Source organism: Oryx dammah, unplaced genomic scaffold, assembly GCF_014754425.2.
Source record: "Oryx dammah isolate SB20612 unplaced genomic scaffold, SCBI_Odam_1.1 HiC_scaffold_22, whole genome shotgun sequence".
Lineage (NCBI taxonomy): Eukaryota > Metazoa > Chordata > Mammalia > Artiodactyla > Bovidae > Oryx > Oryx dammah.
The window spans coordinates 27,283,557-27,309,739 of NW_024070206.1; the positions used below are offsets into that span (position 1 = coordinate 27,283,557).

General features: G+C 36.0%; 1 protein-coding gene and 1 long non-coding RNA gene across 3 annotated transcripts in view; one reads left to right on the forward strand and one right to left on the reverse strand.

Moving 5' to 3' along the window:
- MIB1 (MIB E3 ubiquitin protein ligase 1) overlaps nt 1-26,183 on the forward strand; it is a 94,177-nt gene that overhangs the window by 46,360 nt on the left and 21,634 nt on the right. The window contains exons 11-14 of the mRNA XM_040264717.1: nt 3,017-3,214; nt 4,126-4,277; nt 23,019-23,151; nt 25,096-25,182. Coding sequence (XP_040120651.1) covers nt 3,017-3,214; nt 4,126-4,277; nt 23,019-23,151; nt 25,096-25,182 — 570 coding nt within the window. The remainder of the gene's footprint in view (nt 1-3,016; nt 3,215-4,125; nt 4,278-23,018; nt 23,152-25,095; nt 25,183-26,183) is intronic.
- LOC120881132 lies at nt 8,318-16,144 on the reverse strand. Of its 2 annotated transcripts, none has more exons than XR_005725223.1 (3): nt 14,155-16,144; nt 13,462-13,625; nt 8,318-12,303 (listed from the first exon to the last, which is right to left on the reverse strand). It is a non-coding gene; the product is annotated as an uncharacterized LOC120881132 (long non-coding RNA). The 2 variants fall into 2 exon arrangements; XR_005725224.1 differs by having other exon boundaries at nt 14,018-16,144.

Consider the following 26,183-nt stretch of genomic DNA (forward strand, 5'->3'; position numbering starts at 1 on the left):
GTCGCAAAGAGCCGGACAATGACTGAGCGACTTCACTTTCACTTTTCTTTCCAGTGAAAGCTAGCAGTTTCTCAAAAAAAAACCAAAAACAAGGAACAAATCCCAGATGCTAATTCTATCTGATTCTGTTTATCCAGTTAATGAAAACAAAACTGTAGAAACATTGTATTTAACTGTAATCTGCAAAGGAACTGGCAAGTAGACTTTGTTGCTAAGTCGCTTCAGTCGTGTCTGACTCTGTGCGACCCCATAGACAGCAGCCCACTAGGCTCCTCTGTCCCTGGGATTCTCCAGGCAAGAACACTGGAGTGGGTTGCCATTTCCTTCTCCAATGCATGAAAGTGAGAGGGAAGTCGCTCAGTAGTGCCCGACTCTTAGCGACCCCATGGACTGGAGCCTACCAGATTCCTCCCTCCATGGGATTTTCCAGGCAAGAGTACTGGAGTGGGGTGCCATTAAGACTACTCAATTCAAGGAAATTCTTTTTTGGAAAACAAATCAGGACTCAGAATAATAACCTCCAGAATGGCTCTAGGAATTAGCATACATGGTTCTTAGGAATCCATGTTAGTTCAGGTTGTGGCTAGAAGCTTTTCCACTTCCCTTTCCCTACACACTCCCCCTACCCCAAAATACTGATACTATTAAAAACATGAAAAGATCCGATTTATGAGTATAAGACCCAGAAAACAGTCCTTAAGGTGCCTTTTGCAGGAACGCAGAGTGCAATCTGAGATTGCCCAAACAAAAAAAGTCAGATTTTTAAAGGGGCCATATCATAGTTTTATAGTCGTCTTAACAGCACCTTTATTTTGTTGCACAGGTTGGGTCTTAAAATTTGTCATTGATTCCTCTTTTTTCCCCATATTCCTTATTTGGAATATCACTAAATCTCGTTGGCTCTGTGAAATTTATCCAGAATTCACATAACTTTCATCCTTCCTGCTGCCACTGTGCTGTCTCCTCGCACTTCTCTTCCCCAGATGTCTTCAGGGCCTTTTCTCACTTCTCTCAGCTATTTACTCACACCTTCCCTGGGAGGGGTCTTTGCTTGGCTGTCTTGTCTTTCTTCCCTGCTATCTTTTCTCCTTGGCATTTCCTCCTACCAAGCATTTACATTTTATTTACATATTTCATTTTTAATGTTCTCTTTACCCCACTAGAATGGCAACTGAGGACAGGAGTTTTGTCTTGCCTGTTGTTTTCTCTCTATGTCCAGAACAGCACTGAGTTCATAGTGGGCACCTAGTCCATGATTACTGAATGAATGAAAGAACACAGCAGAATATACCATATCCACATAGTCTGTTTAGGTTTAAGTATGATCAGGATAGCAGCATCTTGATTAATTGAATGAGTTTTATAGACAATAAGATGAGGTGCAATGTTACTTATGATATTTGAGAATAATAAAATAGTTGACATAATTTGCTGAAAATAAATTAGAAATTAGAGTTAAACTAATTTTGTGAGAGGCAGGGACAGTTTCATAAGAGAAGAGTTGGCTGAACTGAATTTTAAAGAATGTGTGTTTTCAAGCCAATAACGTAATGAACAAGAGCATTGAAGTCTGAGAGCAGCGCATGAATATCTGGGTTCAAGTCAGTTGGTTAAGTTAGTTTTATGTGTGAGGGATGATGGCAGCAGATGAGTCTGGGATGGTCCACAGAAGTAGGCTTTAAAAGAGGTTTGTTCTTTATAGAGTTACATGAAAGAATTTTAAACATAAATTTTGTGTTTTATAAAGAAAATTCTGTTTTTTGTATGAAGAACTGATTGAAGTAAGAAGGCTGGGTGAGCTATGGCAGTAGGTCAGGTGAATGAGAATGAAAGAAGGCCTGAATCACTTAGATGTAAAATTGGACAAGAGAGAACAGAGCCTAAACTGAAGAGTGAAAGCCGTCAGATTTGGTGCTTGCTTGTTAGGGGTTCAGCAAAAGGAAGTAGATGAGCATGACTGATAGGTCCTGAATGTGTTGACTGTGGTTTTGTCAAGCCAGTAGAGGGGAGGGTGGAACAAGAGCAGGTTTTAGAGGTTGGGAGGAAACGAAGGGGAGGAAGAGGGTAGAAAGGACCAAGATCAGTGTTAGATTAAATTTGGGGCCCCTTTGCAGGTCTCTTTACATCACCTTTTGGAAGTGAGCTGTTGTGCTGGGCCTCAACAACTTGTTTTTGGTGGCAGTATCAGAAACAGAATAAAGGTCTTGTTGTTTGAAACTTTTTGAAATACTTAAGATAAATTTGGAAGAAAGCAACAAAACCTGGAAGCTACAGTCTTTGTGCAAGTGAGGTTTTATAATTTAGAATAAAAATCTGGAAATTAATTGTTGTTTTCTAGTTTGTGTATGTATTTTCCAAATTTTTTACATTTTTCTTATGTATTTCCCTTTGACATATATATTTGGGTTTTAATTTTTTAGGTATTATTTTTTTAACATAAGCAAATTATTGATGGAACCTGCATTAAAGTGTTTTTGTAGCAGTTCTCTAACAGTCATCAATATATGGTACGTTTCATAAATAGTTTCTGTTTTTATTCAGTGAGTGTCAGTGGATTGATGTTCTCATTTTTAATAGAAGGAATACCACTAGATAGGCTTAAACATTGTAACAGAAATGAATCTAGACTGGAAGTTAGGAAGATCTTAAATCTAAGATTATGAAATACTGAAATGTGTTACTAGAGAAGTTAACAATATACACACACAAATATTTTTTTTTTAAGAAGCTTGTTTTTTTTTTCTGGGATTTTAGATACAATACTGCTGAGAGGCATAAGAGTTGAATCCTTAAACTCTTTCCTGTAGTAGTTTGCTAGTTCCTTTTGGCTTAAGGTTGAGAAGTAACAAAAACTCCTAACCTTGTTCTGCTGGAATATTAGTAAAAGAGAAGTTCTGAATTTTGGTTTCTTGGCCTTTTCTTACATTAATCTGGTTCTTGATGGATTATTATAGTAGCGTCACTTTTTTTTTCTTTCTGAAACATTAACTGACCGAGACTTACTGCCGCTGTTTAGGATAAAGATGGCGATAGAGCAGTTCACCATGCCGCTTTTGGAGATGAAGGAGCCGTTATAGAAGTGCTGCACCGGGGCAGCGCCGATCTGAACGCTAGAAACAAGCGCAGGCAGACACCGCTTCATATTGCTGTCAATAAAGGTCACCTTCAGGTGGTGAAGACGTTGCTGGACTTTGGCTGTCATCCCAGTCTTCAGGTAAAACCATTACAGAATTATATTGTGCAGGTATTTCCAGGATTCTTTCAGATGGCAATACTAGTTTGTGTGGCAAGCATTCCTTTGTTATCAGTCCTTTCTGTATGATCAGTCATAGTGAATGATTCCAGAGGTATAGAATGCCATAAAATTGGCAGCTATTCCTTCTTAGAGAAGCCTTTGTTAAGAAAGTGTCAGTAAATTGATTTTGTATGGGAGGAGTTGGTGATGGGGACTTGTAAAAATATCAGCTAGGAGTTGATTTAACTTTATTGACCGTGACAGTGAGCTTCAGCAATTCATAATAGTTACTTCAATTATTTATTAATTAATTTATTAATTATTATAAATTTATTAAATTATTATAAATTTATTAATTTATTTATTAATACAATTATTTTATTTGTAGCTTAGTTTATCTTAGATTGTTGGTCTAGTCCTTAATCTAGTCTTGGAAGATTTTCTGATTTAGAAAATATATATGGAGTTTTAGGATTGATTTTATAATAGGTATGGAATTTTAGGGTGTAACCATTAATGGTAGGAGTGTGGTATAGCGGCCCATTGTAAGCTAATGAGTTGGGTGGGGGTCAGCTTTTCTATCTCATTAAAATTTTAATTGTATTTGAGGATACGTCCTTGTTTTTATTTTTTATTTTCTTTGGAAAACTATAGCGTGTTTATTGTATTGTTCATCTAGATTGACTAGAAAGTTCTTTACTATAGTGAGGCTAGTATTTCTTGCCTGCATTTGAAATTTAACACGCAGCATGTTTTATTACTGGTTGTTGGATATGGCTTCTGTTTTTCTTTGCTTAGTAGATCATTATAAGAATTAACTTTACATATAATAATTAATTGAAGAAGAGCTAATGAAAATCTCTTAAAACTTTGAAAAAAAAAAAAAAAAGGATTCTGAAGGCGATACTCCTCTTCATGATGCAATAAGTAAGAAACGTGATGACATCCTGGCAGTTCTTCTAGAAGCTGGAGCAGATGTTACCATTACGAACAACAATGGGTTTAACGCTCTACACCACGCTGCACTGAGAGGAAACCCCAGGTAAAGATGCCACCTTTTACTATTTCCTATGCAATTCAAAAATAGTTTTCTGTTGCGGGCTTTCTTTTTCTGATGCTTATAAAGAAATGATTTTGGCTTATTTTAATATTTTGAATTGTTTTAAAATCTGAGGAAATTATGTCTTCATTAAAATAGATTAGTTTTATATATTTTTTTTGTTAAACTAATACAAGTATCATGAAATGACTATTTAAATAGATGTTAAATATGGGTATAAAATACTAGGAATACTTGCTTGTATTCTAAAGGTTTAATTAAAATGCATTCCACCTGGAGATTTATGTGTCTTCAAGATCATTCTCAGGCGTCCTCTTACCAAAACCTCATGTTATCTGTTTTTCTTTTCTTTATGCCAAGTTGACTATTTGTACAGTAATTATTTTTTTTAAACCTTTGACTAAAAAACTTTTAAGTTACCTAATTTTTTATTGATAATATAATTAACTATAGACTTCTAGTACAGATGTCTTCTAACCATTGTTAGGGTAATAGGTGGTCTACTGAAAAAAGTGCTTATTGGTAAAGTTTGAGAAAGACTTTTGGGAAGTCATAAAATTCATAAAGGATCTGCAGAGTCTCACAGAAAAGAAAAGTGCTTAGCTTTGCTTAATGTAGAACTTTCTGTAAATGAATTTTTTGGAACAATTTTACCTTGCGAAGCATTTTGGAAAATTCTGGGGAATTCCCCAGGGATCTAGTGGTTAATACTCTGTGCTCTAACAGCTAAGGGCCTGGGTTCAGCTCCTGGTTGGGGAACTACCTTGTGGTGAAGCCCCAAAATAATAATTATAATAATAGTAATAATAATAAAAAATAAACTCTTTTAAAGAAAAAAATTCTTCATTAGATATTTTGTGTTTATAGTTGAATCAAGCCGCATGTATTGACTGAGGAAGATGTTTACTTGGAAGTTTATTTTGATAATTTAAAAATTTTAAATAAAAAAATTTGAGATGTAATTGACATATGACTCTATATTAATGTCCCTTGTGGCTTCCCTTGTGGCTCAGCTAGTAAAGAATGTGCCTGCACTGTGGGAGACCTGGGTTCTATCCCTGGGTTGGGAAGATCTCCTGTAGAAGGGAATGGCTACCCACTCCATTATTCTGGCCTAGAGGATTCCATGGACTGTGTTGTCCATGGGGTCGCAAAGAGTTGGACATGACTAAGTGACCTTCATTCACTTCACTTCATTTTATTATATTAATATCATGTGTTAAAAGTAATGATTTGATATTTGTATATATTGTGAAGTGATTGCCACAGTATGTCTAGTTAACATCCATCACCATGCATAGTTCCTGATTTTTTCTTACGGTAAGAACTTTTAAGATCTATTCGCTCAGCAGCTTTCAGATATACAATGTAATATTATTAACTGTAGACACCACGATTTCTTATTCTTTGGTTCCCTGTTGCATTTTTACATCATGTTTCCTTTTACAATAATTTTTTGCTGTTTTTTTTTTTAACTTCCTAAGATCACCACTAGAGGGTGAGCACAGAGAACAAAAGGAGTTTATTGAAGTTGACTATTGGTATTGTAACAATAGGTATATAATCTAGGATGAAATAAATGGCCATATTTTAGGTTATGTCTTGATTTGTTTTTTTCAAATTATAAATATTTGAACACTTCAGATATTTAATGTTGACACTGCAAAGGAGAGAAAATAGTATTATATGTTCCCTGCCTTTCAAATAAACGGTGGTGATGATAGATTTACCACATGCAAGTAGTTAACATGCATTATCTCATTTAATCCCTTGAACAGCTTTTTGAAGCAGGAAGCAGGTGTTAATATCCTAATTTTATAGATGAAGAATATGAGGCTTATAAAGAAATGAAGTTTGTCAATACTTGTATTCAGCGTCATGCACCTGCCTAGTGGAATAGCTGGAACTTGAGCATGGTCTCTTTGACTTTAGAATCATTTGATCTTAGCTGCCTTATATTATTTCCTCTGTATTTTGGGCTGTATGTGAGGTAAGGCTGGAACGCACGGACAGTGAATGATTTAACCAAGAGTATAGCAGTACATCAAGCTGACTTGTGTGTCATGAGCCTATCTTTTAAGTTTACCTCCCACCTCTCTGCCCACCTAGACCTTCAGCTATACTGTACTACTCTCTCTCCCTAAAAGTTTCTGCTTTTCTTCTTCATTGATTAAGCACTTTCTTTCTTTAAGATGCCCTTAACTGACTTTCTCTCTGAGGTCTTAGATTTCATCTTTGAAATTATTTTCTGTTTGCCCTATACTTCCTTGTTCTGTGTTCTTGTTTTCTGCAGTTATCTTCTTTGTGCTATCCCTTATAGTATGTGCATTTTAATGTTTCTTTCTGTTAAAATTTTGGGCATAAATATTTGTGTGTATCTCATAATGCCTTGACTACAGGGGAGGACTCAATACATGTTAGTCTTAATTTGACAGGACATGGACTAGTAGCCTACCAGGCTCCTCCATGGGATTCTCCAGGCAAGAGTACTGGAGTGGGTTGCCATTTCCTCCTCCAAGGGATCTTCCCGACCTAGGGATCAAACCCGGGTCTCCTGCATTCCAGGCAGACACTTTAACCTCTGAGCCACCGGGGAAGTCCCATAGGTGAGGACTCAATACATGTTAGTCTTAATTTGACAGGACAGTGTTAGATATCACAAGAGTATATAATCAATTAAAATAAAAATTATGTAGAGAAATTGTCAGGAGTTCATACAGAGCAAGTATTTCAAGTTAGAATTGGCAAAAAGATTTTTTTGAGGGAATTTAATTTAGGTTATATAATATTTTTAAGTTATAAAGCTTAAGGTAGATTAAAAACTAAAGTGTTTAGGAGATGAGTAACTTTTAAATATTTTGAATTGTTTAACTTTATTGAGCACATTGAGAGCAGGCTAGTATATTTAATAATGTTAAACCAAGGAGGGGGGAAAAATACTACTTCTGTTTCTTTAATTCTTGAGAACTCCTCCAACTAGATAATTGGTGTCAGGTGACATAAAAAAAGGGAAAAAAATAAACACTTTCATTGTACAACAAAGTGGTGTTTTAGTTAAAGGTATATGACTTCTTAATTCCTATTTGCTTAAAGACATTTTATGCAGTTGTGACTATAGATTGCCAGATAAAGGATGATTTTAATTGAACATGAAAGAGTATGAGATGATGCAAGTTATTTATTTGTTGTAATTGTAAGCTGGGTTATTTTGAGTTTTTTTTTAAATATCAGATTTCTTATTCTTAAAATTGACTTTTCTTTCCTGGTACTAACCAGTGAAGTCATAAGACAGAAGGAATCATTTAAACTCAGAATTAAGAGGAAAAAGGTCTTCTCATTTTGCAACTGAGGAAACAGGTTTGGAGAGTTGAAATATCTATATAAGTAAAAGGTAGCAATGCTTAGTATTTTGTTCCTTTTTTGAGGATTAAAGTCTTCTGGTTCAGTATCAGAAGAATTACATACTTACTGTTTAAGTCTGTCCGCCAAATGCTCTGCAGCGTCACTGTCTCCTTTTCCACCTTACCTATCAATGTTCTGATAAATACCAGTCAATTAATTGCTAATCATATGAAAGATAGTGACTCAGCGTTTCTGGAGTTTTGTTTTATATAATGTTATGAAGTGAAGTGAAAGTCACTCAGTTGTGTTCGACTTTTTGTGACCCCATGGACTACGCATACAGTCCATAGAATTCTCCAGGCCAGAATACTGTAGTGGGTAGCTTTTCCCTTCTCCGGGGGATCTTCCCAACCCATTCAAATCCAGGTCTCCCTCATTGCAGGCGGATTCTTTACCAGCTGAGCCACCAGGGAAACCCATATAATGTTACACTTTTCATTAATTTAAAATAGTGCATGTCCACACTGTGGCATTCCTGTTACGGTTTCGGGTGACCTTCGCAGATATTTTCTTCCTTTGAAAGAAGTGTTTTTTTTTTTTTTTTTTTAATTTTGTGGCACAGTCTGCATTTCAATATCATTTCATTTCTGAAGGACAAGAAATTTAATACAGAGACCATAAATGAATAAAATAATTTTATTTGAAAGCCTTATATCATTCACACAGTTTTTTCACCAAACTGTTTATTAACATCATATACTATTATAGCTCTTTCAAGTAGAATTAACAGTTACAAATTATTTAATTTAAACCATAATCTGAATAATTTAAATGAGTTGAAATTAGTTGACATGTGATTGATAATGATAAATGAAAATGCTGGCTGTCCTGTAGTAATCAATGCATAGCTACAGCTGGTTGAAGGGGACCAAATCCATTGAAGAGGCGATTTGGTTCCATTTTACCAGCTCTAGCAAAGCATTGCCGTGCTGCTAGCTGGGGACCTAAAACAGTTGAAATTTTTTTATTTGTAAAATTATGATTATGGTCCTTCCTCAAATGTTAAGAGAATCTTGTATCAGTATTTCAGCCATGGATTGTCAAACTTTAGTTTCTGAAGGCACTTTTCCTGCTGTTTCCCACTCCAGTCGTGCAGAAGTCTTTACCCTTTAGCACGTTGTTAGTGCATTAAGGAGTTACCAATGTACATCTTTGTTTTTAACACCTTTGCTGAATTCTTAAATATAGACAGTGACCTGTTTCAAAAGCAGCACCACTTAAAAAGAGCATATAGACCTTGATGTGTATCAGAGTAATGTTTTCTATTTATCTTTGAGCAGTAAACCAAATAAGCAGGTGAAATAGGTTAGGGTAGAGTACTGCTAGTCAGTCACACTTTTCTACTGCCACTTCTTTTTTTAGCATAATACTTAAGGACTAACAGCAAGTTGCTGACAGGGGGCGAAGGATGAATGGCCTTAAGAAAAGTACTTCTGGTACCCTTTGGTTTATAAATAGATCGCATGTGTTTTCAGTGTATTGCTTAGACTTGTGTTGAAGGAACTGCCATGCATGATAGCTTATTTTTCTTTCTTTTTGCTTATGTAGTGTCACTAACCATAGGTTAATAATTGAACTCTTTTAAAAGTCTAGTTCTTGACTGAATTCTCTGTCATTTCGGGTACAGATTGCTGGTTACTTCTCATTATGTGCTTAATAATACATTGTGGTTAGCAATAATCATGAATTTGAGTATGAAAATTACCATTAAAACTTAGTACAGCAAGTTTTTGTTAAAAGGGAATTGCAGTATTGAGAAGGGATGTCTTCTGAAAATACCTTTTTAAAATAAAACTTTGAACAGTGATAGTTTGCCTGGAAGGTAAGTGCCCTCACTGAAATATAAACAGTAAAGAAATAGTTATGTGTTTTGAACCAAACTGGGAGAAGGTCAACACTAATTCAGGCAATATTCAAACACTTCTCGTATTACTTGTATATCCCGCATCTGTTGGCTGAAGGGTATCATGCTGCTGGTGAAATTAATGTAACTACAATTATTTCCATCATTTATTCTGATAGAAAAGAAACAGGTGTTAAATTGCCTGGACTTAAGTGCTGAAGATAGCAATAAAACTGACTTCTATTTTTACTAGTTATATGGGAGCTGTTTAGCAGATCCAGTTGCTCAAGTGTGCTTTGGATGGCAGTTCAGTTTCATATACTGGCCATATCGGGGCAAGAGAGGCCAGGGGAAAAAAAAAATAGTACAGCATTTGATAATGTCAGCATCTGTTATCCCTGTCAGAGAGACAGTTGAAATGTTTGAGTTACAACAGTGTCAGCAGATGCCCAGAGTTTAATATGTACTAAGTTAAAAATGAACAGCTGATCTAAGTGATAGATGTGACATTTTAGAGTGATTGAAAATACTCTTAGATATGTTAAGTTTAACTTGTAAGCACTAGAATCAGTGTATAATTATACTTTTTCAAATGAATAATAGATACTGTCATTTTCTAAGGTTTGTAAGCTCTTAATATTGTAGCAACAAGATTCTTAGTTGCTGGAATATTTTAAAATAATTATTAAAAGCTTTTATACCCATAGAATGGTAAATATAATTGCTTCTTATAAAGCATAGACATAGTAATACCCTTTGAGTAATTTCATACAGGAACCTCTACTTTTGAGGTGTATATTGTCAGTTTTTGATGTTTCGGGCGTGTGTAGTTAAACTTAATGAATGGAATATGAAGCTTTGCCATCCTTTTTGTGGGTAATGAGGAAGAAGGTCTATTCTTGAGTGAGTTAAACTTTGAACTGATTTTTTTTCTATGAAAATGTAAAATTTTTAAATTAATGAACTTTTTATAATTTACAATAAATATTCTATAACTTCTATGCTTGTATGTAAGTCATTCTCTCCATTTTAATCTGATTAAATGAAAATCACCTTTTGACAATTATCTAGCTGTCTTATTAAACAGAAAATTAACAATTCATGGATAATCTTATGGCCGTTTGTATTCAACTGTGACAAAAAATTTAGACATGGGATGACATGTCTGAATACTCTAATCAAAAGAAGTGATTAGAATATATGAATATTAATATTTCTTTTGTAAATCTATTATAGTAGCTTAAAATAGGTACTACTTATAAATTGTTGCTAAGAGCTTTATCATTTATAATATTTATCAATATATAAGTATATACTGTACAAAATAAATTTTACATAAAATATAAAATGTATTTTAATATCTCTAGCATACTATAAACAGTAGGCTATCATGTTTATAAAAAATTGAATTGTATTTGCCTAGTACCAATAAAAGATGGTTATTCTTTCTGGATAAATTGGTTTCATGATTGCAGTGTTTCATTTTATGTGCTCTCTTTGGAGAAAGCAAATTTAAGGATAGTATAGATAATAAATTAATTTACTTTAATATTTGGCAGTCTGTGACCAGTGTGCCCTATTGATTTACACCTTTTTCCCAGAATTTTATCATTTTTCTTGAATAAATCATATGTCTTGATTTAAACTAAGTACTTACATAGCATTGAAAGTGGAAACTGGATTAGGGAGAAGGACAGGGACCACTTTCTTTTCTTTGAGAGCAGAATTTTACTTGAAAAGATAGTCTTTTAAAATTATAACTATGTCTGTAGCTTTCAGAAAGAAAACTTAAAATACCAAAACTTGCTTCAGGAATTCTTCTAATATTGTTAAATTATAATTACATTGTTAATTATAATTATTCTTCATGTCAAAATATGAAGAATAGCTGTTGAAATGCAAATGAAGTCAGCTTTTGTTAAATGTCAGCCCTACTAATATGATACATTTAAATTAAAATCAAATTGTGGAGACAGAAAATGGGTCATGTGTATCATTTTTTTGTACTAATATCACTGTTTTCTCTTTTGTATTCAAATTTTAATCATGTGAGTACTTAATTTAAAAATGTAAAATGTAGTATGCTTTAAACTTAAAAGATTTAAAAGGAATTCCATGTTAATTTTAAATCTACTTCAGTAGAACTTTTTTCCTCATGAAATATAAGTCAGCAACATTTAGTTTCCATCTGAAAGAAGTAGGTACATTTTCTGGTGTTAGTATTGCCAAAGGTCACCTCTTTGATAGGTTAATTTAACATATGAAGGTCATTCACATAGCTGCAGTCTAGTTTCCTCTTGGTGGTTTATTGCCTACCAAAAATACATACTTCTTTACATTCCATAGCATTGTATGTTCATATGGGTACATAAAGAAGTATGTACTCTGAGTAGGTATTACTAAGTTGTTAGCTGTAAAAACATGAAATGTTTTATTTTCCCATTTTTTAGTAAAACTTTCAGCTTACTGATGGAGAGCAGTGGTAGATCATTTGCAGAGATATCAAAGACTAAACTTTATAACAGATTTACCTGAGGCATGGCGTTAGTGCTGTTTATGGTTCCTTGTTCTTGGTGGATATACACTTCTAAACGTTGACCAGTTATCTGTTGAACTTTGTCCTGGTTTGGTTCTTTTTGAGAGAGATCCATTGAATCAGTGGGAATTTACAGAGTGTACTTGAGAAATTGGTAAGATCAGCCTAGTGTTTCTTCATAGTCTTCAGAGAAAATATTTTCTTATTTTGTAGTTTGCTTCTAGAACCTACAAGTAGACAATAAATAATTTGGTGCATGTTCTTTTTACCAGCAAGATATCTTATTAAAGACTTAATAATTAACCAATTAGTACTACTTCTGATGTTGACTCTAAAGTTGAAAAAACAAGGAGAAAAACTGGATCTTTTTAGAGTATGAATGAACTGAACTTTTTTTAATGATAATTTTTTTTTTGTTAGTTTTGTTTTTAACATCACAGATAAGAACTCATGATCATTTGAAAACCTCTGTGTTGTTCCTTTGTTATTAGTTACTTACCTGATTTTTTCAGTTTGGTGGTCCTGTCTGGGTTAAATATAAATTTAAATAAAGGAATTAATATCTAATTTTGGTGAGTTGAGTGGTTCTGATACTTTTTTTTTTTTTTTTTTTAGTATGAAGGATAAGTACCAGAACAATCAAGTTTTCCAAAGTCACACTTAAAAGAACTGAGAGGAATTAGCTAGTAAGCAGTTGGGTTTTAGCTTGATCCTTTAGCATGAAAACAAATTATAGTTGGTGAGTTACCTTTTATTATTGTGGCATTAAGAAGTTAATTTATAAGAAGACCATAAGAAAATTTCAGATCTGAGAGAGGAGGGGGTATAAAAGACACGGAAAGTAGAATTCCTGCAGCCCATTGTAAGAAGTGAATGTAGCTCATAGAGAGCCGAGGACCACGTAGCAGGAGATGGTCCAGTACTACAGCAGTTTCAGCAATGCAGCATTTGAATTTCACCATCCATATGCTGGTTTAATTTTGTGCCCAGCTATCAGAGGAAGCATTGAAAAGCATTTTGTGATCTCCCAAGTTTCTTGGTTCACTAAACCTTGAAAGAGTTAATAGTTTTTAAAAGATAGTATGTTCTGAAGGCAGGTGGCCATTTCCTAGGGATACAGAATTACTACTAATCTGAAACAGTAAAGACTGACTCTTTAATAATGTAAAAGACAGGAATGGACTTGTACAGGTTTGACATTGAGTCATCTGTCATGATATTTGAACAGCATTCCTTTTTACACTGCATAAGGTCTCTGCTTGAACTGTGAAACAGCTATGCCCAGGTAGAATTTAACAGTAAAAGCATGTATTGAGTCGTTAATAGGTAAGCATGCAGAAAACCATAAGCCTCCATTAAAGTATTGTCCTGTGGTGCTGTGTTACCTGTAAGCTTAGTGTCATGAGCAGGGAGAGAGAGAATGACCCAGAGTCACGCCAGCAGCAGCCATCTCTTCTTGATCGGCTGTTGACTCTTTTTGCTGAATCAGCGCTTCTTTTCATGAGCCGGGGGAAGTAAAGGGGAAGTATCAGTGAACACAGGACCCCACCTTTTAAGATAAATTTGAAAAACAAGTGAACAAACAAAGTATATCAGCCATCTTTTCCCTCTCCCTTTCTTTATGCTTAAGGAGGAAAAAAAGAAAAAAACTTCAATAAAATTGAGTCAGCGTTGGCCATTTGATTTGGAATGTCCTATTACTGGTATTGAATGGATATGAGTACCTTGTCTCTGGTGTATAGAAAGTGAAGCAACCGGGAAAGGTTGCTTCAACGCCCAAGAAAATGCACCTCACTAATTGCTCAGATGGAATGCTTCAGAAATGGGGAAAAAGTTGCAGAGGAGGTTACTTTTACAATCTAAAAAAGAGACACACACACAAACCCAGCAAAAACCAAAACACACCTCACTCCCCCCCACCAAATAACTGTAAACATTCACCCTGTTTCCTTTGCCCACCAGAGGACATTGGGGTCTTCTGACTTCTCAGGAAATAGTCTGCATCTTTCTTGCTGTGGAATTTTTGTTTGTTTGTTTTTAGTTGGCAGGATTAGATGGTAGATCTGTATTGAAGCTACCTTGTCATATCCAGAGGTCAAGTCTGCAAGCAAGGTCAGGACTTCCACATGGTCACTACAGAGGTTAATTTATATTCTTCCCTCAGTGGCCACAGGCTGAACTGTTACAGCTTTATAGGCAGCTAAGCATTTGAAACATGCACTCCCAGGCAAACAGGCTCTCTTGTGCCTCTCTCTTCCCTGACCATATTTAGTCAACCATAGCAAAAAATAGTCTCTCAGCTGTCGATTGTCGATCCAAAAGCTGAGGAAGCCTCTATCTTGCTTTCTGCCTATTGATTGTTCATCCTGCGGTCCAAACACTGCCTTGCCATTTGTCCTGCATTTTTTTTTTTCAAAGCACTGCCAAATAAAGCGGTCTCTCATGTTTCCACTTACACATCCCAGATTTACACTGAGCTTGCGCTGAGGCTAGGAAAGCCTGATGCGGCTGCCACTATACTTAGAAGCACTGCAGCGAAAAAAGGAAAGAGAAAAAATATTACCCTGGCTAGTAGCAAGACGGGCTTTGGACAGATATGGGACAAGTAAAGTCCCTCTGCTGCCAAAATATATTTCATAACCTGTTTTTTTAAATCAGTAAACAGAAAAAAATCAGGACAATGATATTTTGCATAGCTCTAGGCCTGAAGGGATTTTGTAGCATTACCTTTAGAGCTTGCCGTTGCTATATAGTCTTTTTAAATTTAATAAATAATAATTGAATGGAAAAATATGTAGAAAGGGTAGTAGAACCATTGTATTGAAGGTGAAGAGATCACTCAGGAGGAAAGGAGGAATGTGTAAATGAAATCTTGGAAATGCTACTTAAAACTTTTAAATTAAAAAAACATTTAATTCAGTGTCAGTTTTAATACATTTTTTTAGTAGTGCTTAGGTAAGAAACAGGGTCTGGTATGCTTTTTAGTAATTGTGTTACTTTTCTATCGACACTTTGTATAATTATATAACTATTATAATGCATTGATTAAATTCTACTTTATTTTCAAATATGAAGTGGTTTTTTTCTCCTTTCTACATTGCTGTTCCGCTTTACTTTTCTGAAATAGCATTTAGGCATGATCATTTCACACTTTATTACAGACTCAAAATAGTCATTAACCTTTCTGTAACTTGTTGGTGTTCAGTCATAAAGTCCGACTTTTGTGACCCAGTGGATTGTAGCCTGCCAGACGTCCTGTCCATGGGATTTCCTGGCAAGTATACTGGAGTAGGTTGCCATTTCCTTCTCCAGGGGATCTTCCTGATCCAGGGATCGAACCCGTGTCTCCTGTATTGCAGATGAATTCTTTACTGCTGTGCCACCAGGGAAGCCCTTCTGTAACTTTGTCACATAACACATGTTGTAGGGGAAAAATACTTTTGTTCTAAACTTTAATAGCGTTATCACCATAAATTTTAACCTTGAGGTTTATTTTTTAACCAAGGAGAAAAAAAAATTTAACATCAAATTCTGCAAACCTATGGTGGTACCATTTAAGATCTAACAAACCTAAGAATGCCTAGGAAAAGCCAATTATACCTTGTTCTTAATTCATATATAGTCTCTTAAGTATTGATTTGGTTCAGTTCAGTCGTTCAGTCGTGTGGGACTCTTTGCGACCCCATGGACTGCAGCACACCAGGCTTCCCTGTCCATCACCAACTCCCTAAGTTTATTCAAACTCATGTCCACTGACTCGGTGGTGCCATCCAACCATCTCATCCTCTGTCGTCCCCTTCTCCTGCCTTCGATCTTTCCCAGCATCAGGGTCTTTCCCAACGAGTCAGTTCTCATCACGTGGCCAACATATTGGAGTTTCAGCTTGAGCATCAGTCCTTCCAATGAACATTCAGGGCTGATTTCCTTTAGGATGGACTGGTTGGATCTCCTTGCAGTCCAGGGGTCTCAAGAGTCTTCTCCAACACCACAGTTCAAAAGCATCAATTCTTAAGCAGTCAGCTTTCTTTATAGTCCAACTCTCACATCCATTGATTCAGTTAAGAACCAAAAAAACTTAGCAGTTTTCTGAGCTCATTCTCCTACAAGGGAAATTCATTCTTGGCATCCTTTTTGTCTTTAGCATTTTTTATAACATAGCAGTTTAATTATTCTGAATGGCTGTTTTAAAACAGTGACATAAAGCATGCTTCTATAGATATTTGGGCAGTTTTATAGAGCCAGCTTTCCTAGATATTGAAGTAATTTTAGACACATTGTGAGAAGATGATGCATATCAGAGTACAAGATAGGTGAATTTTCAAATTTTTAAACTACCTCATATTTCCTGACCATTTTGTAGCAGTGAAAGTCCTCCTTTCCCACCTCTCAAGCAAACAGTTATATAGTGTATGAAAGGACAGGCACTTTTCTAAGGCCTTTAAAATCCCCGTAACAGTCCTATGAAATAGGACTTGTGATTTTTTACACATTTTATAGGTGAGGAAACTGAGGCATAGAAGGTAAGCACCCTGCTCAAGTCACCAGCCCTTTTGTTTGCTGGTACCAGAATGTGAGCCCAGGTGGTTTGGCTTCAGACTTAGATCTTTACCCCTGTTCCTGCCACTGCTGTGGTTTGTAATAATGCAAGCAGTTAGGGCCTGGACTCTAGGGGACCAGAACCTATACCAGAAATGTAGCATGTTGAGCATTCTTGGCCCCAGTATGCTGAGAAGAATGACTGTTCGTTTGATTGTTTCTTCCTTTGTTTCATTCAACTAAACTTTGAGCACCTCATACTAGGTGCACACAGAGGGAATAAAGATGAGTAAAATGGCTTCCCTGGCTGACAGTGTAGAAGAGATCATTTTAGTTGTCCTATTTTAAGAATGATCGAGTCCTCACCTGTACAATGCTCCTGCAGCCTGTATTGTCATTGCATATCTGTCATTTTGAGCTAATTTCTACTGCATTACCAAATTCCTAGTTAATGAATTCAAGCTAAATTAATGAACCTTTTAATTACGGTATCTATCCAAAAACAAGTTTGTGGGGAACAAAATTAAGCACACCAAAAAATTAAAATTTAACATTTGAGTCATGTCTGTTTATCCCTTTAAATAGATGAAAGAAAATAAAAACTGTCCATATTCATTTGCTAGAATGATTATTACAGATAGCATTCTTGTCTCCATCCATTTAGATAGGGGTGGGTGTGTATTGAATAAAGATGTGTTCAAACTGTTACATATTAACCTGCTCTTAGCATGGCCTACAGGACTTCTGCTTGAAATTTATCAACTTTCTTGGCAGGTTCCCTTATGGATTCTGTACTAACATGCTTAAGTTATATTTGAGGGATTGTTCAATGTTCAGAATTTATTGAACCCCTAATATGTGCTATTATTTCAATGTCTTTTTTACATTCAGTAATACTAATATGTAAGGCCTCCTCAGCTTAGCTACTGTGGTTTGCTTGGAAAAATGTTGCCCATCTCTGAAGAAAGATTGCAAAGCATGGCAGGTCCTAAAAATGGAGCCATTGCCATTTGACTGTTACATACCAGTGCAGACAGCTGCTTGTCCCCTCTGCTTCTTAGAACTCATTTGTTCATCATTCAGCAAACGTTTGAGTATTACCATGTGCCAAGGATTATGCTCGGCACCACTATTAGTTGTTCCGGAACTTAATGCTTCTTTGGCACTATTCACAAATGCCTGCTTAACTGGTAGTAAGATCTTATCCTTAAACCATCCATGTCCTTAACCTTTTGGAAAACAACCAGATTGAGAAATAAAGAAGAGTGTTTGAACTTTGGGGAAAGTATCTTCATACAGTGCTCCACCAGTGAGAGTCTGTTGGCTTAGTAAAATTATTGATTTATTGAACTGGTAACATCCTTATCCCAATAACTCTAAGGGCTTCAGTGCTTGCAGCATAACAACAGAATCATCTTAATTAGCTGAGGTGCTGTGGGGAACAGCTGACCTTCGTTGGTTATATTGTGGGGTCCTCAGATTGCCCCACAGGAGGAAAGGAGACAGACCATTCAGAACTGCTCTGGACACGAAGGGGAGGGGACCAGAGACTGTTCTTTTTTTTCTCTTAGCTTATACTGCAGGCTGGGCCCAAAGATTGACTTCTCTTGAGGTGTTGTGTTGTTTTTGTTTGCTTTTTGTGAAGGCAGTAGGTCAAGAACTAACATTAATTGGCAGCTTTCTTATTAAGATGAGAAGGTTATAGATTGCTCTTAAAATTAAGCTACCCCAAATCTCCAGTATAGAAGAATTCCAGATCATTGATGTGAATACTCTATCTTCAAGGAAGTGGAATATAACTTTTCACCTGTTAAGAGTAGGCTACCTGTAGTGACTTCCTTCCAAAGAGTGTAGCTTATTATTCTGTAGTAGAGAAAGGGAGCAAAACAGCAACTCAACAGTGGAGAAGGTGGACAGATGCTACCTCAACCAGATGGCCGTGGTAAACATTGACAGGTAAGTCATGTTGATAGTGTGCACCCTTGATGTGATGAAATGGCACTGTCTCTGAGACCTCCTCCTCAAAACTCATAATCCCGGTTGTAATCATCAGAAAACATCAGACAAACTACAAGCAAGGAGCATTCTATAAAATAACTGATTAGCACTCCTCAACACTGTCAACATCAAAAACAGGGAAGGTCTAAGAAACTGTCACAGTGAAAGGGAGTCTCGGGAGCCATGAGAGCTAAGTGTAATGTGGTATTCTGGAGCAGAAAAAGTATGTTAGGTAAAACTAAGGAAATTGGAGTGAAGTATGGTCTTCAGTTAATAACTGTCAGTTCAGTTCAGTTCAGTAACTCAGTCGTGTTCGACTCTTTGCAACCCCATGAATCACAGCACGCCAGGCCTCCCTGTTCATCACTAACTCCCAGAGTTCACTCAAACTCACGTCCATCGAGTCGGTGATGCCATCCAGCCATCTTATCCTCTGTCGTCCCCTTCTCCTCCTGCCCCCAATCCCTCCCAGCATCAGAGTCTTTCCCAATGAGTCAACTCTTCTCATGAGGTGGCCAGAGTACTGGAGTTTCAGCTTTAGCATCATTCCTTCCAAAGAACACCCAGGGCTGATCTCCTTCAGAATGGACTGGTTGGATCTCCTTGCAGTCCAAGGGACTCTCAAGAGTCTTCTCCAACACCACAGTTCAAAAGCATCAATTCTTCGGTGCTCAGCTTTCTTCACAGTCCAACTCTCACATCCATACATGACTACTGGAAAAACCATAGCCTTGACTAGACGGACCTTTGTTGGCAAAGTGATATCTCTGCTTTTCAATATGCTATCTAGGCTGGTCATCACTTTCCTTCCGAGGAGTAAGCGTCTTTTAATTTCATGGCTGCAGTCACCATCTGCAGTGATTTTGGAGCCCCCAAAAATAGTCTGACACTGTTTCCACTGTTTCCCCATCTATTTCCCATGAAGTGATGGGACCAGATGCCATCCATGATCTTAGTTTTCTGAATGTTGAGCTTTAAGCCAACCTTTTCACTCTCCTCTTTCACTGTCATCAAGAGGCTTTTTAGTTCCTCTTCACTTTCTGCCATAAGGATGGTGTCATCTGCATATCTGAGGTTATTGCTATTTCTCCCGGCAATCTTGATTCCAGCTTGTGCTTCTTCCAGCATAACAAATGTATCATCCTAATGTACAGTATTAACAGCAGGGGTGAGGAACTCTCTATACTGTCTTCACAATTTTCTGTAAATCTAAAATCTAAAAGTTTATTTAAAAATGGCAAAACCAAAAACTAATCTGACCACTCCTAGCTAGCTGTTGACTTTTGCATTAATTTTGATTTGGGCTATCTGCAGTATTTCTCCAAAACTTATAGCATTTAATCAGGAGTTGATTTTGTTATAATTCAGTTATCATAAGGTAAGTTTAGTGTTATATTCTTTTAAAAGTATATTAAAACAAAAGTATATTTCAGAATAAATTTTATCAAGACCAGTCTTAAAAAGATTTAGTTATGTGAAAGGGAGCCTTTTTTTATTTGAATGCCGATGACTTTGAATTTGTGAAAATTGTGAAATGGGTAAATTTGTGTGAAAGGGGTATAAGGGCTAGATTTGGAAGGGGGCTGTTACAGATGTTCAGAGGAAAGATAATGAAAGTCTATATAAAAGATATTATATAGGAAATAATAGTTTAGTTTTAAAAGGGAAAGTCAGTAGAACAAATTGAATGCAGGAGTGGGAAGGGAGGAGAGGGTCTAGAATGATTCCTATATTTCTGACTTGGGTGGCTGGTTAAATGATAATAAGAATAACCAAAATCAAGAATACAGGAAGAATTCTTGGGAAGGAGAAAAAGGGAAATTTGTATTGTATACTTGATAGGTCTATAAACTTAGAACTGTAATAATACTATTATATTGAAGAGCTTTAGATTATACTAGAACATTATATTACCTTATCTCATTTAGTTCTTATAGTACTCTTTTCATATGACTTTATAGGCCCATAGAGATGACTAACACTAACATTAATAAAAATGTCAAATTATTTTTCATATGACGATGTACTGAAAACTGATAGAATTCTCGTGATTCTTTTGGAGGGTAAATTTGAGTGCTGGGGTTCTCGTCACAGAACTTTTTCTACAGATAAAGCTGGTGATACACTAATAGATTATTTTTCTCATTCTTTTTCCAGGCTTCACAGAGAATAATTCTTCACTTTCTTTTTAACCAATTGTTATTTTCTGGAAAAAAAAAAAAAAGAAAAAGACAATGGTTTTTATCTTTTTACTTATAATTCTGTTCTGGTGATTTTTTTTAATCTATGTATTATCCTGATTTGACTTCTGAATTGCCTCTTATACAAATCTCTTTTTCCATAATTATCTGTTTTATTTACTTAATTATTATCTGGTATATTCACCTTATTTGCCAATATAACACTTTCTATGGGAAATCAAAAATTACCATGATTCATCTCTAGTACCATGGGGCACAACCACAATAAAAACCCAAAAAAAACACCCCCCCCCCATATCTTTACCTTATTATTTTTAATGATTACATTTTGTCTCTAATACAACTTTTTTCACATGATTTAATACTTGTATCTTCAAAACTCTCCAAAAGAGTCATGAAGCTATAAATTCTCTTTCTCACAAGGTCAACTGTGTAAGGTAGTAGGTAATGTATGACTTCAGCCTCATGATTATGCAAAATCCAAACACTTGGTAGTATATTGTTGTGCCGTATACTTTTCCCTGTTATGAACTGGAGTCAAAAATCTACATAATTTGTAGTATTATATTTTAATCCACTGAATGGGGAAGTTTAAAGTCCTTACAGTTATTGAAAATGAACTAAAGCAAGAATCTTCAGCTTTGTATGAGGTCCATGAATGGAACTTGAATTTCCTCAAAATTATATGTAAAGATTTTTATGTGCATTTTTTGGGGAGGGAATGGTTCCTGGCCTTCCACAGATTTCCAAAGAAGTCTGTCATTCATGGTCAGTGATTTTAACTTTAGTAACAACGACTGAAGGCTGTCTTAAGTTTTGATTCTCAGTATGCCTTGGGTCATTAACCAGTTTGAAAATCTGATAAAAGCTATAAACTTCCAGATATGAGTACAATTTTAGAGTTTCATGGATTCTTTAAAGCATGTTCTCAGATGTCTTGGACTTCCTACGTGGGATTCATGGACCACTGCCATTAAGGAAACATGTTATGTATCACATTAGGTCTTAGTTTCATTATTTAGAGACTTAACAGTTTCTTTTACACGCGTTCTTATTTTACATCTTCAGACTGTTTCTCCATACATTTCAAATATTTCTGATTAAGATTTTTCTCTCCTGTGTGTCCCCATAGGAAAATCTATCCCAATATGTATCTTACTGTTAACTTCTTGCCCTTTTATACTCTATTGATACAATTTTGAAGCTTTTCTGCCTTTACTGCCCTTTTTAGGTGTGGGGGAACATAATATCTAATTCATATATCAGTGTTGTCTGTGCCAAGCCCAGTACTGTTTATAGAAGCTGTTCATTATCTCAGGTGTCAGTCTTAAAAAAAAAAAAAAAAAAAAACAATTAATGGACAGATATTAAAGGAAATTTTTCCCAAATTTTTTTAAAATAAAATAATTATTTTTAGATTTTTCCCAAATTATGAGTTTTCCACACAAAGTCTTTGTTAGAAGAAGTTACTGATCAATAGTAAAAAAAAAAAGTTGCTTTTTCTTTTACTTTCCTTTTTGAGGGTAGGCTAGCCTTTTCTTTACAAAGCATGGTTTCTCAGTAATTAGTTCCCCTGATCTTTTATGGTTTAATCTTTGGTGCTCTTTAGGATAACTTTTTTTTTTTTTTCCTTTGGAGATAGTTGGTTATCATATTGTAAATTTTAAATGTTTGATTGCCATTTTGTGTGTTTCGATATCAGCTAGATTTAGCACTACTAAATGACATATATCAAATTTTTAACCCTGCAGAATTCATGATAATGTGCCAGCCACATAAAATTTGTCTTAATTATCACTGTTTTTCCCAATTAACTCTTGTTACCTGGTTGTTCTTCATTAACTCTTTCATTAATATATACTACTCTAACTGAACCTAAGAGATTCCACAAATTCAAACTATGTCCTTATTAGGGTATATTTCACCTTTAGTTTTTTTTCCCCTCTCAGAATATTTCCCTCTGTAGCACTGCCATTCTATTTTGATTCTACTCTCCAAACCGTGATAATTTGTTTACCTCTTAAAATGTCAAAGGGCTGTGCATTTGAGATTTAGAAATGTTGAATTTCTGTTTGTCTCTTAAGGGCATAATTTTCTTTAAAGAGGAATATTTTCATTTGATTTTAAGAGTTTCTTTGAATATTTTTTATAAATAAAATAATAAAATATATAACTAAATATCAAATTAATATAAACTTGCCTTTCAGCGCAATGCGTGTTTTACTGTCTAAATTACCAAGACCGTGGATTGTGGATGAGAAGAAAGATGATGGTTATACTGCCTTGCATCTGGCTGCCCTTAATAATCATGTAGAAGTGGCTGAACTGTTGGTGCATCAGGTAGGAAAAGCATTTCAGTAATTTTTAACAATTTTGGGTCATTGCTAATCATTGATTTATTATTCCTTCATCAACTACTTATGGATGAGATGGTTGGATGGCATCACCGCCTCGATGGATATGAGTTTGAGCAAGCTGCAGGAGTTGGTGATGGACAGGGAGGCCTGGTGTGCTGCCGCCCATGGGGTCACAAAGAGTCAGACGTGACTGAGCGACTGAACTGAACTACTTACTAGTAGATTACAGTAAAATCCCATGATGATGCAAATTCAGCTGTAGTATGAATTTAGTCTTCTGCCTAACAGTGGTGCTTCAGTGGAGGGAAGTAGTAGTGGGGGTGTGGGTAGGGTGGATGTGGATCCTTCACGCCTCCAGTATTCTCTGTACAGTCTTCCTGAGTTGGTCCAACAAAATAGGCATCAACTTAAAGGGATTTTCCAGAATCACTGCCACTGTTGTGGAAGTGTCACTCAGCTATATCATCACGAACCAGTATGCTGATGTCTAAATCAGTGTGGCGAGTTGCTACCAGGTGACACCAGCCTGCAGTTAGGAGCTAGGGACTCAGTTCTCAACAACTGCTGGACCCCTTGAATCTGTGACTGGATAGCAGGGTAGGCTCACCTTAGTTATTTCATTTATCTTAGGAATAAAATACCTCTACATTTTTATGAGCTCAGATTTTGAGGGGAACCTATTGATTGCAATTTTATGATATTTTGGTATATCCAGCAAAATTTTTAAATGCTTCAGACAAACATGCCATAGAGAAGCAGTAAAATTTCCAAAGAATTATCTGTGACTCCTGACTTCAAGGGACTTACAGTCTGGTTAAGAAGATGAAATGGCAGGGAAATTTAGTAGATAGTACATTATGTGTAATTGGGTCTTAGATCATAAGATGGACAGTCTGTACAAAGACATTTAAAGAAAGAAACAGTTCAAAAGCTAAACTGCCTTTCTCCTGCCATTATAAGCCTTTATTATTAAAGTTAATTCTCTTAGAAGTGTTGTTAACTATGATAAATTCCTTTTCATCCTAAATCCAAACTACTGACCTAAGCCAGTACCACACTGTCTTGGTTGTGCTTAGTCGCTCAGTTGTGTCCGACTCTTTGCAACCCCATGGACTGTAGCCCACCAGTCTCCTCTTGTCCATGGAAATTCTCCAGGCAAGAATACTGGAGTGAGTTACCATGCACTTCTCCAGGGGATCTTCCCAACCCAGGGATTGAACCTGGGTCTCCTCCATTGCTGGCAGATTCTTTACCAGCTGAGCCATTAGGGAACCCAAAGAATACTGGAATAGGTAGCCTATCCCTTCTCCAGGGGATCTTCCTGACCCAGGAATCGAACTGGGATCTCCTGCATTGCAGGCTGATTCTTTATCAGCTGAGCTGCTAGGGAAGCCCACTGTCTTGGTTACTGTTGCTGTATAGTAATCAGTAACTGAACTGAAGTAATAACTAGTAACTATAGTAATCAGTAACTGCAATCAGTTACTCAGTTGGAGTAAGTCCTCTAACTTTGTTGTTTTTTTCTCAGACCTACTTTAACATTCTAGGTCTTCTGAATTTACAAATACAATATGAGGACTCATTGATACATTTTCAGGAAGTACTTACTTAAAACGAGCTGATTATGTCGGTGGCTCTGTAATGGAGATTCAGAGGGAGCCGTGTTTGACTCTGTATTGTCCTTTGTCCTGTAACTGTCCTTAGGTGGAGTCACCACAGTAAAGATAGTTTTAAATGTGCCGTTCTGTTTCAGAAAGCTTGCTGTCCCACCACTTCCTGCTAGCCACATCTGTTGCCATAGAGCACAAGGTCTCGCCCTTGGAGGGGCGTGCTCAGCAGCAGCCAGTGTCATGGCTTCCGCAGAGAGAGTTAGATTATGTGCTTCCCTCTCGTCACCGTTCAACTGTGAGCCTTGTTCTTCTTTCAGGGGAACGCAAACCTGGACATCCAGAATGTGAACCAGCAGACGGCCCTCCACCTTGCCGTGGAGCGGCAGCACACCCAGATTGTGAGGGTAACGTGTCTACTAAAGTGAATCTTACCCTTTAAACTGATATGTTGTTAGGCTTCTCAGAAGGCTTAGTTAGAGGTAAAATTATGATTTTAGGCTAGTATTTTAATCAGTTGGGTAAAGAGTTTTAATTTCTAATAGGAAAAATCTTAACTGTTATATTCAAAGTTTTTATAATTTTGTTGTCAGGATTTGTAAATTCCTGGAATATTAAATCAGAGAATTTCAAAGTAACATATACATTTTTTAAAAGTATACCTCCTTTTAATTTTTATAATTGAGAGTGAACTGTAATTAAACGCTTTTGCTGGACATTTGCCAAACATTTCGAAGAAGCTGGCATACGTATTTTTATTTTACTAATCTGGTGATTCCAGATCAAATACTTGAAAGATGATCTGTTTAAACTTTTTTTGTAGAGCAGTGATTCTTAAAGTTTGGAGGCTGAAGCAGCAGCAATAGCATCACCTAGGGCTTTGGCAGAAGAGTAAATTCTTGGGCCCCATCTCAGACGAACCAGAGCAGAACCTCTAAGGGGGGAGCTAGCGATCTCTGGTTTTACAGGCCCCCATGTAATTCTGATGCAGATTTAAATTTGAGAAACCGACCTACAGAGATGTTTTATATAATCTTTTTGAAGCACAGTGAACAGAAAAAGAGCAAAATAGTAATTTGCCAAAACAGGTAGGACTGTATGCTTGAGACTGATTTCTTTGTATGGTGTTTTTCTAAAACTCTGATAACATTTGTGGAAAGGTTAGGGAACTTGTTAAAGCAAAGTTTTATATATACTGCTTAAAATATCTGTTGTGGTATTATCAATTATACATTATATGTAAGAGATTGTAACTTAGTAAACACTTCACATTTATAATTATTTAAAATTCTCTTGCCAGAAATTCTTCATTTCTCTGATGTTTGGACTTATAACCCTTATAACCACACATTTGGAGAAAATTGACCAAAGGGGATGGAAAAAAATAAATGCATATTTATTTAAATAA